This window comes from Loxodonta africana, chromosome 14 (assembly GCF_030014295.1).
Source record: "Loxodonta africana isolate mLoxAfr1 chromosome 14, mLoxAfr1.hap2, whole genome shotgun sequence".
Taxonomy (NCBI): domain Eukaryota; kingdom Metazoa; phylum Chordata; class Mammalia; order Proboscidea; family Elephantidae; genus Loxodonta; species Loxodonta africana.
The window spans coordinates 16,821,229-16,838,173 of NC_087355.1; the positions used below are offsets into that span (position 1 = coordinate 16,821,229).

The 16,945-nt window shown below is 40.9% G+C and overlaps 1 protein-coding gene and 1 long non-coding RNA gene across 4 annotated transcripts in view; one reads left to right on the forward strand and one right to left on the reverse strand.

Annotated features, from left to right (window-relative positions):
• The window catches only part of VCPIP1 (valosin containing protein interacting protein 1), a 37,268-nt gene extending 34,276 nt beyond the window's left edge, over positions 1-2,992 (reverse strand). Inside the window, exon 1 of one of the 2 annotated variants that reach the window (XM_003408336.4) lies at positions 1-2,990. In XM_003408336.4, the coding sequence (XP_003408384.1) occupies positions 1-2,710 (2,710 nt within the window). In that variant the 5' untranslated portion in view covers positions 2,711-2,990. The other variant, XM_064267770.1, reaches the window with a different exon arrangement.
• Positions 2,901-16,945, forward strand: part of LOC111750058 (uncharacterized) — a 26,799-nt gene continuing 12,754 nt past the window's right edge. For both annotated transcript variants that reach the window (XR_010317772.1, XR_010317773.1), the window contains exons 1-2: positions 2,901-9,370; positions 15,154-15,290. This is a non-coding gene — a long non-coding RNA (uncharacterized LOC111750058). The remainder of the gene's footprint in view (positions 9,371-15,153; positions 15,291-16,945) is intronic.

The window sequence follows — 16,945 nt, forward strand, 5'->3', positions numbered from 1 at the left end:
CCATTAACGTTGCTAAAAGACACAAGGAGTACATTTCTTTATCAGCTTGCTCCTGAAGTTCCCTAGACGAAAGTTTGCTCGTAACAGCAATCTCTTCTTGTTTCACAGCGTGGGCTGAGTGTGCTGCAGTAGACTGGCCACCTTCCGCTTTACTTTTTAGAATCTCTATTGTAATTCTGTCACCATGCTGTAAAGGAACTGGCTCCTTTTCCATTCCTGCTTGGGGTGGCATTAACTCTTTAGGAGGAAAACCATATCGAATACACTGCAAATATGGTGGAATGTTGAATTCTCTGGCTATACTTTCCTGAAGTTCAAAATAGGTTGTTGAAGACTTAAGTGTAACCATGGACTGTCGTCCATCATTAGTTGTTATTCGGATTTTCTTCTCCTTAGAAGTTGTTGGTGAATAGGGAGCCTTGGTAGGTGTAGCAGGTGCAGAGGATGGACCATCACGAATGGCACTGGGAGAAACAGTCCTGGGCTGTCCTTTCTGTTCTTGTTTTAACTTCTCTGTTTTCCGTTTCTGCATTACAGAAGCCTGTTCCGTAATATTCTGTTGAATAGTTCTTTCAGTTTTACTCATATTTAGCTCCTCTTTGTGCAAAGTTTTTGTTTTCTGTCCAGTAAGAATAATTTTAGTTGGGAGCTGAGGCTCTGACTCTTGTCCTTGTACATCTCCAACTCTTTGGGCATGAGCACCATCTATATTTACAGGAGTATAATCATCAGGATTCTTTTTGGCAGTCTGATGCAATATAGTATTGACAACTTTCTGAACTAGGATTTCACTCCCGAATTCACCAGGAAAGTGCTTGGTAACAAGTTTCATTGCAACGTCATAAACATTACTATTCAAAGAGGAATCACTTTCATACTGGAACCAGTATACTGTTTCTCTGACCACTCTTCCACCCCATTCCAAAGTAATAGGAAAAGCTTCCGGCAGATTGTCATACTCTTTACCATCCCAAAAGTGTTTGAATCCACAACCACATTTGCCACCAGTGGACCTAGAATTAGTTCTATCCCCATCCAAATACACAATAGACCCATCTCCTCTGACCCTTCGCACAGATGTGCCATGGCACCAATTACATGCCGTTAGGTTACTCAATCCATAGTCTGGTACCAAAACGTCTTTCACCGAATCATATGAGCAAACCAAATTGTTCAAGGGAAAGCTATAATTTTTGTCAGGCCTCAGCTGTCCATGAGTACTTTTTGCCAGGTTATACAATTTCCCTCCTGGAGCCAACCACTCTGGAGGAACATGAAGTTCAGAAAGGGCACCACAGAGCAAACATTTGTGAAGACGATTATCCATTACTGCTTTTTTAGCAGCTGCTGTGACTTCTTCAGGCTGAACTCCTATCACCCCAGTCCTCCTGTAGAAATACTGATGGACATCAGCAACCAAACTAGGATGGATACCATGTTTGTCCATAAAGACTTCTTCCATAGCAGCCACAAGCCTAAGTAGGTATTTATCCTGCAAACTTCTGTCACCTCCAATAACACAACCGCCATCATCCTCAAGTTTGATGTACTTTTTAATAAGGTCCTGAGGCACACCCCATGCTTTAGGAAGCAAATTCATGGGCAGTTTGGGTAAAGCAGCCCCTTTTATGCCTACCAAGGGGATATAATGGTTTCTACCAGAGCTACTCCATGCAATGCAGATTGGTTTGTTCAAATGACCATCTTTTCCAGTGCACTTCTCTGCAGGGATGAGCCCAGGCAGAAAGGTGGCTGAATAATCACCAGAGCTTCTCATGCCACTGAGAGAATCTAACAGAATAATAGGACGATGTAACACATTGGCAAGGCCAAAGATGTGGATGTTCCTCAGCCCCAAGGGAACGCCCTCAGGTGGTACAAACAGAGGGTCACACTCATTGATAATGTCCTCCCACTCAGCGGCATCGATGAAATCATGGAACAGGGCTTGATACTGGGCCAGGTGCTGCTGAAAGTGCTGTTTAAGATTCTCTCTCAAGGCATGCCAGAAGAGCTCCCTGCCTACTAGAGCCCGGGACACAGCATGCACCAGGCAGTGTCCATCCCCGTCCACATGCACTGGAATGAGACATTCCTGACTTTTATTGGCCCGTTTGATGTCTTCAAGAGTGTCATGCAAATACAGGAGGCTTCCAGAGCGGTCTTTGCCATAGCCCACCGTGTTAACATGCTCCGGCTCGATAAGGAAGGCGCGGTCACCCAGTAAAGCGCAATCGAACAGTTCACCCTGGTTCATGTCCCGGAGCAGCTTAGCCCGGCCTGTCTGTTTGTCCATTCCATAGCGAGCTAATATGGGCGACAGCAATTTGCAGTGGTAGTTGGAAAGGCCCATCACCTTTACCAGTTCCGTGTTCTTCTTGGGTGCCCCTGTCACCCCTAGCAGCGCGTTCCGCAGCAGATTGTGTAGCACTACGTCCGGGTCAGTCACCTCTTCCACCCCCAGCAGCTGTTGCTGCTCGTGCCGCTGTCCGCACTCGGTGCACTCGATGCTGACTGAACCGGAGGCCGGGAAGAACAGACGCGCCTGGCACTTTGGATCCGGGCAGCTCCCGGAGAGGATTCTCCGGTCTCTCCGCTTCGAGAGCCCCCCCGGAGCAGCCGCCGCCGCCGCCAGAGGCGGCGGAGTCTGCGGAGCCTCCGGGGGAGGCGGCGGCGGCGGTAGCGGAGGAGGCGGCGGCGGCTGAGACATAGCTCTCGGCTGTCGTGTCTCGCTCCGCGTCCCAAGCGACCCTCAAAGGCTCATAGCACAAACACCCACCGGCCCGACTCGGTCTAGTCCAGGCCCAGGACGAATCACTCTCCTTTCCCTACCAGCTCCTCCTCCTTCTCCTAAGCAAAAGCGGAAGCGCCCGACGTTGTTTCTCTTCTTACTTCTTCACTGCTGTAGCCGTTGCCCCGAACGTAACGGCCACCACCCCAACCCGCACTCACACTCACTCACTCTCGCTCTCTCTCCCTCAGACACACAGACATACACGCCCTCACGCAAAGTGCGCAGGCGCAGCTTCCGGGCTGCCCTCTGGGAATTAGAGTCTTCCTGCCCCTCTCCTGGCTATTAAATGCTGCAATCCTGGACCCAGAAGAAACTACAAATACCGTGAGGCCAAGCGGCGCAGCGCCGGCAGAGAGGAGGAAGAGGAAGGCAAAAGGAAAGGGGGCAGAAAGGAGAGCGGTGATTCGCGTAGCCTGCCGGAAGTTGTAGTTTTAACTGCATCTTTTTTTTGTCATCTTCCCCACTCTGGGGCCCAAGTAAGACATCCTAAGACACCACATTTCCTAGGATGCTTTGCGGTGCGTCCGGTACCACTTCCCCTTGGGCGGAGAGGAAAGTACAGGGAAGCTTGGTGAAAACGGCGTTAAAGGGAATGGGTGTCCGAAGCAGGGGGACTGAAGTTCACAACTCCTAGAAGGGGTGGGGAGAGGAAAGGTTCTCAGTGAAGAAGGTACAGTAAATAAATGTCCAGGGGTATGATGGGCTGGGAAGTTGAATGAAATGGTTAGTAGTCTCGGCTGGAGGTCATATGAGAAGGGAGAAAATAGTGAATTGATTCTCGGGGTGTCTCTCAGGGTCTTTTTTCCGCCCCACCTCGCCATCCTCATTTCTACTGTTATCCCAAGCCACTGAAGCGCCTGAGCAGCTACCCGCCTTTTCTGCCTTTTTTTCCTCTCTAGGCAGGGTCGCTGAGGCGCCATTTGGTTTCTCGTTGCCTGTACGTCTTTGCCATTTACAGTACAGATAACAATATCTTGGGTCGTACAGAGTTTTATATGCATATACAGAACCTACTAACGAAATATGATTCTGTATGCTTCTTATACTCTCTCCAGAGAATAACAGCTCTCACTTGTTAAGTTCTTAACATATGTCTGGCACAGTGTCAAGCATTTACATACAAGAAATCATTTGACCTAAATCATAATTCTATTAGGAAACATGTATAGAGAGGAAATAACTTGCTTAAGTTCGCACAGCCAGTAAGTCACTGGAGAGACATTCAGACTTAAATATGTACCCATTTTATAGACGGCCGTAGGAAGGAAATGTTAGGCCAGTATTAGTACATTAGCTCGCAACTAACGTTTGTTTAGTTTTGTAGAGGGTCAGCGAAAAAGAGGAGCACCCTCAATGAGATGGATTGACACAGTGGCTGCAACAATGGACTTAAGCATAATAACGATTGTGAGGTTGGCACATGACAGGGCAGTGTTTTGTTCTGTTATACATACAGTCCCTATGACTCAGAGCCAACTCAATGGCATTTAACGATAACATTTGGTTACTATTGTTTTATAGTTTACATAGATAATCTCATCCTCACCCCAGTCCTGTAATACTTTAACCAGGTATTGTTGATCTCATTTCCAGTTGTGGAAACTGAAGCTAGGAGAGATTAAGTGTTCAGATACTATTTAATTCAGATTTCAAATACATAAAAATGCTAACTTCATATTAAAGTAATAAGACTGCTTTACATAGTTATCAAGTAATATGCAATAAAAATGGACATTCCAGGATTTCTTGGTGTCAGAATTTTTATTAAAAAATGAGATCTGAATATCTCAAACTAGCAGCAGCAGGTCCAGAAGTTATTAATATATTTGCACAAAAAGGAATCCCTGGATGGTGCAGTTATGCTCAGCTGCTAACCAAAAGGTTGGAGGATAAGTCCAACCAGAGTTGCCTGGGAAGAAAGGTCCGGTGATCTACTTCTGAAAAATCAGCCATGGAAAACCCTGTGGAGTCCGATTTTACTCTGACACTTATGGGTTCACCATGAATCAGAACTGACAGCAACTGGTTTTTTGTACAAGCAGGCATAGTTGCATTGACATTATTAAAGTAAAAATAGAGACACATTTAATATAGTAGAAGATAAGAAGCTCAATATTAATGCTCTTAAGCCTAATATTTTACAGTCCAAATTAATATTAATTTTAAATAGCTAGGACCAGATAACCAGTGTTGTTGCAGTAGGAGAATGCTTGTCACTGCTGTTGAGTTACTTTTACTTCTTTCTCTTTTTTTCTTTCTCTTCGTTTAGAACCTGAAGGGTACTTTAGGGATGAAAGAAAATAAAGTTCAGGAGTTTACTAAAATGAAACGCTTGTACCTTCATTCCAGTATTTTCTAGGCCAAATCAACTATTTTGAGTTTTTACAGAAGGGTGTAACCCTTCTCTCTGTACCTGTTTAGCTGCCTTCTGAACACAGTCTAATTTAGTTCCTTCCATGAGCATGACACAAAAAGTCAGAACAAGAAATACGTGACATATTTTCCATATTTATAGTTGCACAAGACAAATTTTAATAGGTGAGAGAAGAGCAGAAGTACAAGCCAGCATACTTTTTTTTTTGAGTCATTTGCATAAATCCTTCCATATTCTAAGACAGGAGTGCATCACAATGATCACGTATAGAATTTAAATCTAAGGCAGTCCGCAAACAGGAGTTTCAAGTGGGCAGTGGCTTATTGTGGGAAATTATGTGTGTATCCTAAATTAAAGCATCAGCACTAGGTGTCAGCAAATCACAACCATTGGAGAACTCCTCAAACTGAGAATTGGTAGAATAGCAATAAACGAACAGTGCATACTTAACAAGGACGCTTCTCACACAGTATCTTCCATTCCAATACTAATGTTCACAAAGCCTGCCATTTGCCAGAGTGTGTCCCATAAATTCTATAGATGTCAGTATGGATAAACAAATTATGGTACATACACATGGTAGAATACTATGCAGTGAAAAAGAACAATGATGAATCTGGGAAACATCTCACAACATGGATAAAGCTGGGGGGTGTTATGCTGAGTGAAATAAATCCATCACAAAAAGACAAATATTGGATGAGACCACTATCGTAAAAACTCAACAAAAGGTTTACACACAGAGAAAAGCAATCTTTGATGGGTGAGAGGGGGGGATGGCAAATCAATAGATAGTAGACAAGTGTTAACTTTAGTGAAGGGAAAGGCAATACACAATACAGGGGAAGTCAGCACAACTTGACCAAGGCAAAGTCACAGAAGTTTCCTAAACACACTGAAACACTTTGGGGACTGAGTTGCTCAGGATAAGGGCTGGGGACCATAGTTTTGGGGGTATCTAGGTCACTTGGCATAACATGGTTCATAAAGAAAGTGTTCTACATCCGACTTTTGGTAAGTAGCATCTGGGGTCTTAAAAGCTTGCAAGTGACCATCTGAGATGCATCTATTGGTCCCATCATGTTCAGAGCAAAGGTGAATGAAGAAAATCAAAGACACATGGAAAATATTTCCCCAAAGGACTAAGGGACCACATGAAAAACTGCCTCCACCAGCCTGAGCCCAGAAGAACTAGATGGTGCCCAGCTACCACCGCTGACTGCTTTGACAGGGATCACAATAAAGAATACTGGACAGAATGGGAGAAAAATATAAAACAAAATTCTAATTCACAAAAAAAGACCAGACTTACTGGTCTGACAGAGACTGGAGGAACCCCCGAGACTGTGGTCTCTGGACACCCTGCTAACTAGGAACTATTTCTTGGTTCAATCAAATATATGAGACCAAATGAGCAACTCCTGCCCAAAAGCAAGATGAGAAGGCAGGAAGGGGCAGGAAAACTGGACAAATGGACATGGGGAAATGAGTGGAAAGGGGTAGAGTGTTGTCACATTGTGGGGATTGCAACCAATGTCACAAAACAATCTGTATATAAATTCTTGATTGAGAAACTAGCTTGAGCTGTAAACTTTCACCTAAAGCACAAAAAAAAAAATTTTTTTTAAGTTACGTTTGCTTGTTTTGCACATTGTTTTACCTAGATTGTACATTTTGGTGTAAACCAGGGATGCTGATTAAGATAATGGGCAACTTGACACTACTATTGCTATGTAGCTATTCCACACTCCTCTGGCTACAAACCATTTTGAACCTGTAGCACAGGCATACACTTTAGGCGAAGCTCATGCAGACAAATATTGCCTCTTATTATAGTTTCTGCTTTTATTAGTGTGCTGGAAAAGGTTGTCTTCATCTCTGAGATCGGTTAATGCTTGCCCATGTTTTGTGTTAATATATGGGGGTTTTTTTACATGGAATTTTTTAATCCAGCTGACATGTATTTTGTATATGATATAAGGGAGAGATTCAATTTTTATTTGTTTTCTTGCTTATTTATTTTTGCAGAATACCAGTAGTCCCATAATCTTGGATTAAAGCATTTTTTATTTTGTTTTCAGGTGCAGAACCCTTCAGATTAAAAACCCAATGCTGTAGAGTTGATTCCAACTCATAGCAACCCTGTAAGACAGAGTAGAGCTGCCCCATAGAGTTTCCAAGACTGTAAATCTTTATGGAAGCAGACAGCTGCATCTTTCTCCTGCAGAGCAGCTGGTGGGTTTAAGCCACCAATCTTTCGGTTAGCAACTGAGTGTTCAACCACTGCGCCACCAGGGCTCCTTCAGTGTTTTCATCTGTTAAATGAAAGTGGTAATTGCACTGCCTGGTGATCTGCTTCCATAAAGATTACAGCCATAACCTTCCATAAAGATTACAGAGTAGAGCTGTGGAGCCATGAGTCAGAATTGACTCAAAGGCAATGGGTTTGGTTTTGTTTTTAATAAGATTATGATAAGGATTAAATCAGTGCATGTGAAAGTGCTTAGAACAGTGCCTGGGAAATAGTAAGTGTGCAACCATTGGCTGATATTAATATGATGATAATTCATGTGTGCAGAGATGGAAAAGAGGAGGAAATAAGTGTACCTACTATGTGCCAGATACTTCCATGGTTTCCTTATTTGATCTTTTTGAGTTAGATATCGTTCCCTTTCAACATATGAAGAAACTAAAATTCAGGGAGGTTATGTATGAAAGGAAGGAACCCTGGTGGCACAGAGGTTAAGCACTTGGCTGCTAACTGAAAAGTCGGTGGTTCAAACCTACCAGCCACCCCGCAGGAGAAAGATGTGGGAGAAAGTTGTGGCAGTCTGCTTCCTTAAAGATTACAGCCTTGGAAACCTTATGGGGCAGTTCTACTCTGTCCTATAGGGTTGCTATGAGTCAGAACCAACTCAATGCCAATGGGTTTAGATTTTTTGGTTTTATGTATGGAAGGGATAGAACGAATCATTAGGCCCATTTCTAGGAACAAGGATATGATGAATACTGAAAGCCACATGGCCAGGAGATGAAACAGAGCTGAGGAATGAGACAGAAAATGGGCCTGCAAAATTGTACAGTCCTTTAGGAACAAGGGTTAGTGTTTTAAGACACGGGATTGGGTGAGTGAACCATCTGGTATCAGAAAACTGGTCTCTGAAAACCTGACTCTTTTTATGCTGGTTGTATTTTCTGTAAATGTTTCCTGTTTTGTTCTCCCTTTTATATGCTAAAATTATTTCTGAAATATCAGTCTATCTTATTTGCATTTTGGGGAGCAAAAAGAAAAAGGGGATCTTTGGCCGTCTTCTGCTGGAGCTTTCCAGGAGAATGTGTCAGCTAGAGACCAGGTATGTTGAGATTCAAATGCAGGAATCTCAAAACGGAAAAGATATGCAGGAAGGTAAAGGCCGCTTCCCCAGAGGCTTCCGGAGTTTTCTCTGCTCTAGCCTGGAAAGGTTTTGTACAATGTTTCAGTGAAGACGACTTTGACTTGCTCACCTGTCCAGCATGACTCATCCCTAAGAGTAAGTGAAATTTTACGGTATTTATGTTTTTGTGACTTACGGAGCGTGGTGGAAAGGGCATGGACTTTGAAGTCAGATAAGCCTGGGGTAAATGCCTGGCTTTGTCACTTATTAACTGTGTAATGTTGGGTGAGTTAGTAAACTTCTCTGGGCGCCTTCATCTTTGAAGTGGGAATAACAAAACCTTTCTCATAGCATTGTGAAAATTGAATGAGGCAGCAGAATTGAAAGTGGAAGTAGAACCTCTGGCACGCACAGGCACTCAGTGCCCTCCCTTTCCGTCAGATTGTGGGTTCAGGGTAAGCACTTGGCCATGTCTTCTATTTATTTTTATAGTTTTCTACTCTGTCTGGTGCAGTGCATAGTGCCTTGTTTACAGTAAGCATCCTATAAATGCTGACTGAGCATTGGCAAACATGCTCAGAAACTATATTGGCTAAATAAATCTTAGGTGTATTTTAATATTTATCAATCTATTTATCTTGTCATAGAGGAAAAAAGCTGACAAGTGCAGATAAATAAATGTAGTGTCCCTGCTTGAGGCCACTTGACTCCAGGGGAGATAGAGGCTAAGCTCTATCCCTCTCTCCTTGCAAAGCCTTGGTTCTGGAGCCCAGCGCAGCCTCCTGAGGGCACCTGGTTTTTATTTACGCAGAGGCAGCCATCTGTGAGGTAAGCAACAGTCTCTTCCCTTCTGATGAGAACGGGTTCCTTTAATAAATCATCTGTTATGCTTGATTTAAATTTCTTTGTATTTTTGTATTATGAAATACAGTATAAAGAAAATAATGTGACACCTATTTACCCATGATTGAGATTGCTGTAATTGTTTTTAATGTCTTTTGCTTTTTTTACTTTGTAAAATTTTATTTGTGGTGGCATATATATAACAAAACATTCGCTGTGTCAACCATTTTTACATGTACAATTCAGTGACAATAATTACACCCATCTACCATGTTTTACCATGTTGTTTACCCATCGCCTCTATCCATGTTCAGATGTTTTCATCATCCTTAACAGACGCTCGGTGACCCGTTAGCAACCTCCTCATTCCTCCCTCCCCTGAGCCCCTGGTAACCACTAGTGTATTTTCTATTTCTATAATTTTGCCTATTCTAGACATCTAGTAGAAGTGGGCTGATTTATTTCACTCAGCATAATATTTTTAAGGTTCATTCATGTCATAGCATGTATCAGGCCTTCATTTTTCTTAGTGGCTGAATAATATTCCATCGTATGGATAGACCACACTTGTTTATCCATTCGTCTGTTGATAGGCACTTGGGTTGTTTCTACCTTTTGGCTGTTGTGAATAATGCTTTAAGTAAGTATCTGTTTGAGTCCCTGCTTACAATTCTTTTAGATAGATACCTAGGACTGGAATTGCTGAGGAGCCCAGGTGGTGCAATGGTTAAAGCACTGGGCTGCTAACCAAAAGGTAGGGGGGTGGAACCCACCAGCCGCTCCATGGAAGAAAGATGTGGAAGTCTGCTTCTGTAAAGATGTACAGCCTTGGAAACCCTATGGGGCAGTTTTACTCTGTCCTATAGGGTCACTATGAGTACGGATCGACTCCACAGCAACATTTTTTTTTTTTTGTATAGTAATTCTATGTTTAACTTTTTAAGGAACCACCAAACTTTGGGTTTATTTTTTAAAGCATTTTTTATTTTGACTTAATTTCAGACTTTTAGAAAAACTGTAAGAATAATTTTAAAAATTCCCATATACCCTTCAGTCAGTTTCCCCAGTGTTATTATTTTACCACATTTGCCTTATCCTTGTCTCTGTATATTACATATGCAGATTTCCCCCAATCCGTTTAAGAGAAATTTGCGGACATGATGTCTCTTTATCCTTAATTATTCCAGTGTTTCTTTCCTGAAAACAAGGACATTCTCTTATATAACCACAGTTCAATTATCAAGATCCAGGAAATGAACATTGATACAGTAATATTATCTAATCTACAGCCCTTATCCAGATTTCACCATTGTTGTAATATACTCTATAGTAAAAGAAAGTCTTGGATTAAAAAAAAAAAAAAAACTCAGGTCATATATTGCACTCTGTTGTTGCGGCTCTTTAGTCTCCTTTACTTGGAACAGTTCCTCGGTCTATATTTATCTTTCATCACGTTCACATTTTTGTAAGGACCCTGGCCAGTTATTTTCGTAGAGTGTCACTCAATTTGATTTTGTCTGATGTTTTTTTCTTTCTTTGTTGTTGTTGTTGTTTTTGAGAAATATGACACTTTAGGTACAGCTAACATTTCATCTCTTGTCCCATCCCACTGTCTACCTCCCAGCCTCTCCCTTCCTTTGTCAGGGAACCTGTTTTCTTGCCTGTTTTATCCTTTTGCTACACGTGATCAGATCCATACATAATGAATGTTTCATGATTGTTGAGACTTGTTTGTGATGTAGCGCACAATCACTTTTGTAAATATTCCACATAACCTGAGACAGAGTGTGTACTCTTCTTGAAATGCCTTAAAAGCTGCCAAGCACCTACAACAGTGCCTGGCGTGGATTACAGATGGAACGTTGAGATCCGTAGGGTTTTCTGCGGCTGATTTTTTGGAAGTAGGTCACCAGGCCTTTCTTCCTAGTCCATCTTAGTCTGGAAGCTCCGCCGAAACCTATTCAGTATCATAGTAAACACTGTATAAATGTTAAAATTTAAAATCAGTAATATGGATGTAGTATTACTTGCTCAAACTTGTTAACTGTCTTGTTCAAGTTTTGTATATTTAATGTCTCAATTTTTGGAGCAGTGTATAAAAACCTTGCTTGATCGTTTCAGTATTCATGTAATACTTATGGGACTGGAAGTTTGATAAAGACGTGTTTCTTAACTGATTCAATATACTGTATAGTTACTGAGCACATAACATGGTCCAGGCTGTGTACCGGTATTAGTTTGTAAAATGGTAAACAAAATACACATGGAGACTTTAGGAAAGTGGGAAAATATACATGAAACGAATAAACTCAAATAAATTGTGAAAATTGTAAGGGGGGAAAAGATTATTGTTGTTAGCTGCTGTTGCGTTGACCCCCAACTCACAGTAACCCCGTGCACAACAGGAGGAAATGCTGCCCAGTCATACCCTATCTCCATGATGGGTTACAGATGGAACGTTGTGATCCATAGGGTTTTCTGCGGCTGATTTTTTGGAAGTAGATCACCAGGCCTTTCCTCCTAGTCCATCTTAGTCTGGAAGCTCCGCTGAAACCTATTCAGTATCATAGCAACACACACGCCTCCTCTGACAGCTGGTGGCTGTGCTGGGACTCGAACCCAGGCCTCCCACATGGATAAGGAGGAAAACAATGGGTGGGGGAGTGTGCTATAAGGAAGTGTTGGAGGAGGATGTCCCAAGAGGACTGAACCACTTGGGAAGGTCCTGGGTCAGGACAGACCTTGGTCACTGATGACATAAAAGAAGCTGGCGAGGCTGGAACATAGTGAGTGAGGGTAGTGGCTGAGCAGTACCTGGAGAGACAGAGGGGGCTAGCTCATGTAGGGCTGTATGAGCTGTGTTAGAGCTTCGCTTTTATTTCAAGAATTGAAAGCCATTAAAGGGTTTTTAATAGCATGAGGTGACTGAGTTTATATCTTTACATTTAACTCTAGCTACTTTGTGGAGAATGATTAGAGAAAGGGAAGAGGGGAAGCAGAGATACTGCTCACGGCAAATTTGGCGAACTGGAGGTTGGTGATGACCTCAGAGTGTGCTTTTCCTCTGGTCAGAGAGCTCACTAAAGCCACAAATGAAACCAAGGCTTAAAGGTACTTCATCTGTGAAGAACTGTTTATGCCGTTTGTGACGCTCTTGGTGATCAGCATAGACTCTTTGTAAGTCCGGTAATCCATGATCCTCCTCCACCCCCTATTTAAATTTTGCATCTTTTTTGTTAAAAAAATTTTTTATTTTGAAACTTTTAAACTTGCATAAAAGAAGAGATAGTACAATAAACTCCCATTACCTTGATCCAATAATTATTAAGAATTTGCCAGCATTTGCTTCATTTGTTTCCTTTGCTGAAATATTTAAAATATCAAATGTCATATAATTTTGTCACTTCGTATTTCAGGAATGATCTGTAAAACATGAACATTTTCTTATATGCCACAAAGCCATATTCACAAAACTATCAATAATTTATTGGTAACTCCTCATACCAATTCCACAAGCAAATTTCCTGAATTGTCTTAAAAATGTCTTTTTACAGTTGGTTTGTTCAAATCAATACCTAAATAAGATCCATACAGTACCTTTGGTTTTATACCTTTAAGTCTCTTTTAGTCCAGGGTTCTGCTTTTTCTTTTCTTCTTCCTCCCTCCCTCCCTGCTGCCCTTCCTCCCTGCTTTTCTTTCTTCCTTCCACATCATTGACTTGTAGAAACTAGATCGAGTGTTCTGTAAAATGTCCCAATATTTCATTATAAAAACTTTTAAATTAGAAAAGAAAAATCAAAACAAGGAGTTTGAGGCTTAACTTTAAATTTCCATTAAGCCAGAGACCATCTCTCTGGAATGTTCTTTGAAGTGTCTGGCTTACAACACAGCCCAGTGAACCATAAAACTCACCACACTTGGCATGCATATGCAAGCTGTTCAATAAGAGTGCTTGTGCCTAATGTTTTAATTTTATCATCTGTCTTCTCAGGTTCTTGACCTGCTTACTCACTGTGATGTGTCAACTCTTATTACATTAACAGAATCTGAAAATAGCACACTGTTTCTGAAGCTTTTTTTTTTAAAAAAAAAACCATTAAGACAATGCTTTAGTTTACTAAGCTCAGCCTTCCTCATTTCAGAAATTAGAAAATTAAAAACAGGTGAACTGGAGGCAGCATCAGTAAAGCCTAGCTTGTTTTCATTTTAAGGATGCACAGAAAAAACAGTGACCAAACAATACACGTTTATTCACCTCCATGTCTGTCTTCACCAAGGAGGATGACTTTGATTTTTTTGCTCTAATTAGCCTCTGTTGCTGATGGAGCAGAGAGTGTTATTACCTGCAGGAACTAGAATTGCAGCAGTAGTTCTTTTGGTTTTGTTGCTTTAACGGGTTGTAGTGCATGAGTATTATTGCAAATTTAAAGTTAAAAGATCTTTAAATAACCATCTAATGTCAATCATTTTGAATTATTTACTAATTTGATGACTCAAAGCAAGGGCATGATTCTAAATCAAGCAACAATCGTAATATACAGAAAACTGAGTATTTAATATTATTTATCTTCCACAAGTCAAAACACAGTATCTTGTATTGAATTTCTTCATTCATTCAACAAATACTTACTGAACACCTAGCTCTGTTACTTATTAGCTGCACGACATTAAAGAAATCATTTAACTTTTCTGAGCTATAGTTTTCTTTCTTTCTTCTTCTTTTTTCATTATTTGTTTACACTGTTTTCATTTTCCAGTGTACAGGGAACTCCTTATCTTATGCATCTTTCTATTCCCAGCACCTAGCTTGTACTTGGCACATGCAAGGTGCTCAATAAATATTTATTGAATGAATGAATGAAGGAGTACTAAGGGCAGCAACTGCAGGTAAAGTCCAGGTGTTAGGACTGTGATAGACACCGTTCTTGGGGAAGATGTTTTCTCCCCTCACCTTAGAAAATGAGTGACTGTTGGTCTAAGGCTGCAATCTTCAGATTACTCTTTGCCAATGATTGAACGAAGGATAGGCATGTATCCATTTCTTGCCCATGAAACACAGGGGAAGGGTCCAGGAGGCTCTGAGGAAAGATTTTGCTTTCTTAATTAAAAGAACAAATCATCTGATGTTCCCCCTTTCCACTCCTTGTCTTAAGCATCTTTTGATTCCCAGTGCCTAGTTTAGTATCTGACACGTAGGTGCTCAGTAAGTATTTGTTGAATGAATGAATAAATAAATACTACAGGAAGCAATTGAAGATAAAGTGCAGGCACTGCCTTGCATGTGGATGTGATGGCTGGTGCTGCAGGAGCCATATTGCCATCATGAAGGAAAGGCTGAGCACCCCAACCAACCTGGAGCATCCATCCATCTCCTGACTTCTTCCTATGTGAGAAAAGCAAACCCACACCAATTTAAATTTCTATTAGTCAGGATTTGTTGTTGTTACTTGCAGCCAAGAGCATCCTAACTAGTACAGGGGTCATATTCTTTTCATTATTGCTTTCTTGCCACTGACTATGTCATTAACACCTCTCCTATGGATACATTTTCACAGTCTCGGGAGGAGAAAACTTGAGATTTTCCAAGCCTATGTATTTCTGCATCTAATTTTTGGTGTGATCTAGTTGTTCACAATCTATCTGGGGACTGAAAATAAAAAAATTTCACACAATGAAGTTTTGATAAAGTGTTCTGGGAACACAGAAACAAATGACTGTTACTAGTGCTAAACTATTTTAAATATATTCTACCCTCTTTTTTTTTCTAGTTTCAACGATCGGGAAAGACCCATCCCTGATCTCTTGCCACCTCAGGTTTCCTTCGACAGTTGCAGCTGAGCTCTCATTTCCACTGGGCCTCTGTCACTGGTAAATTCTGCAAACGGAACTACTGTGGAAATGACCAGTAAGTAAAATAAAGTCTTTATTCTTCTATTTCCTCATGGCTGAGCCTTATAAAGTCAAGACAATCAATTAGTTCTTATTCAAAGTGACTATACAAAAGGAAATCAAAACATTGATGTAAACAGCTAATTTACTCATAGACTTTCCTACAACCTTTCTCTCTCTTCAACATGTTATACTTTTCTTATGTAAAATGAACATACCCCCACTTAATTTATGGAGAGTTCTGAATAACAAATGAGGCAACGAGTTTAAAGTGTAGCTTGAGTAATTCTGGGTGTGTCCATTGGCACAGGCCCAAAATACCACTGGCAGGAAGGCCTTTGACAAGAGATACATATTAGTTATTGTGAGGTAAAAGAGAAGGAAAGGTTGGGAGCCAGAATCCCTGAATCCTCAATCAACCATCTACTGTGTCTTCACTCACCCTCCCCTGATCCCTATAACAGATGAGTGTATAGAGGACCAGTCCATTGATACAAGCTGGAACCTCAACGTAGTATCCGGGATGAACTGGGTTACTCAGTGGTTGATCTTTCCTCAATCCCGCATTGATAATTAGTCGCTCTTTTCCTTATGTTCCCATAGCTCTTTGCATTCATTATATCCTGCCTTGTATTATATTTACAAATACAAATATATGACTTCCATTAAAATATAAGTACCTTGACAGCAAGGATCTCATCTTATTCATCTTTATACTTTCTTGTGCTTAGCATAGAACTTTTTAATGTAGAAGGAATGCTTGATAAAATAGAGGATCAGCAAAAAAAGAGGAAGACCCTCAAAGAGATGGATTGACACAGTGACTGCAACAATGGGCTCAAGCATAACTATTGTGAGAAGGCACAGGCCTGGGCAGTGTTTTGTTCTGTTGTACGTAGAGTCACTGTGTGTTGGAACTGACTCAACGGCACCTAACAACATTTTATCTAAAATGATACAACCAAAAAATACTCTCAAATAGATGGGGAGAAGAAGTAAATCTTTCATACAGTCTAATCATGAGAACACATCAGACAAGCCCAAATTGAAATACCTGACCCATACTTTCCAAAAGTGTCGAGGCCATGAAAAGCAAGGAAAGACTGAAAATCTGTCACATGTTGGAAGATACCAAGCAGACAAGATGGCTAAATGCAACATGGTATCCTAGGCTGAATCTTGGAACAGAGAAACGACGCTCGTGGGAAAACTGGTAAAATCTAAATGAAGTTTGTGATCTAGTTAGCAGTGTTGTGTCAATGTTGGTTTCTTGGTTTTGACAACGATACCGTGGTTATATAAAATGTTAACACTAGGGAATGTTGGATGAAGGATACTGTGTACGAGAACTCTCTGTACCACCTCTAAAACTTTTCTCTAAATCCAAAATAAAAAGGTTTTAAAAATTAACTTCCCTTTCTAAATGATTATCTTGAGAGATTGGATAGTTATTCCATTAATGCTGTCGTTCCTCAAATTATTTTTGAAGTCCGTCTTTTAGATTTGTCTTCAAAAGCCTAGAATCAAAGGTCATAAAAATCAAGAGTCAGAAGAGATCTTAGAAGTTATCTAATCTCCCAACTAATACAGGGAATTCTGCCATGTACCATAATTTATTTACCTACTACCCTAGTGGTTGATATTTCCTTTACAAAGTTCATGTGGAGATTT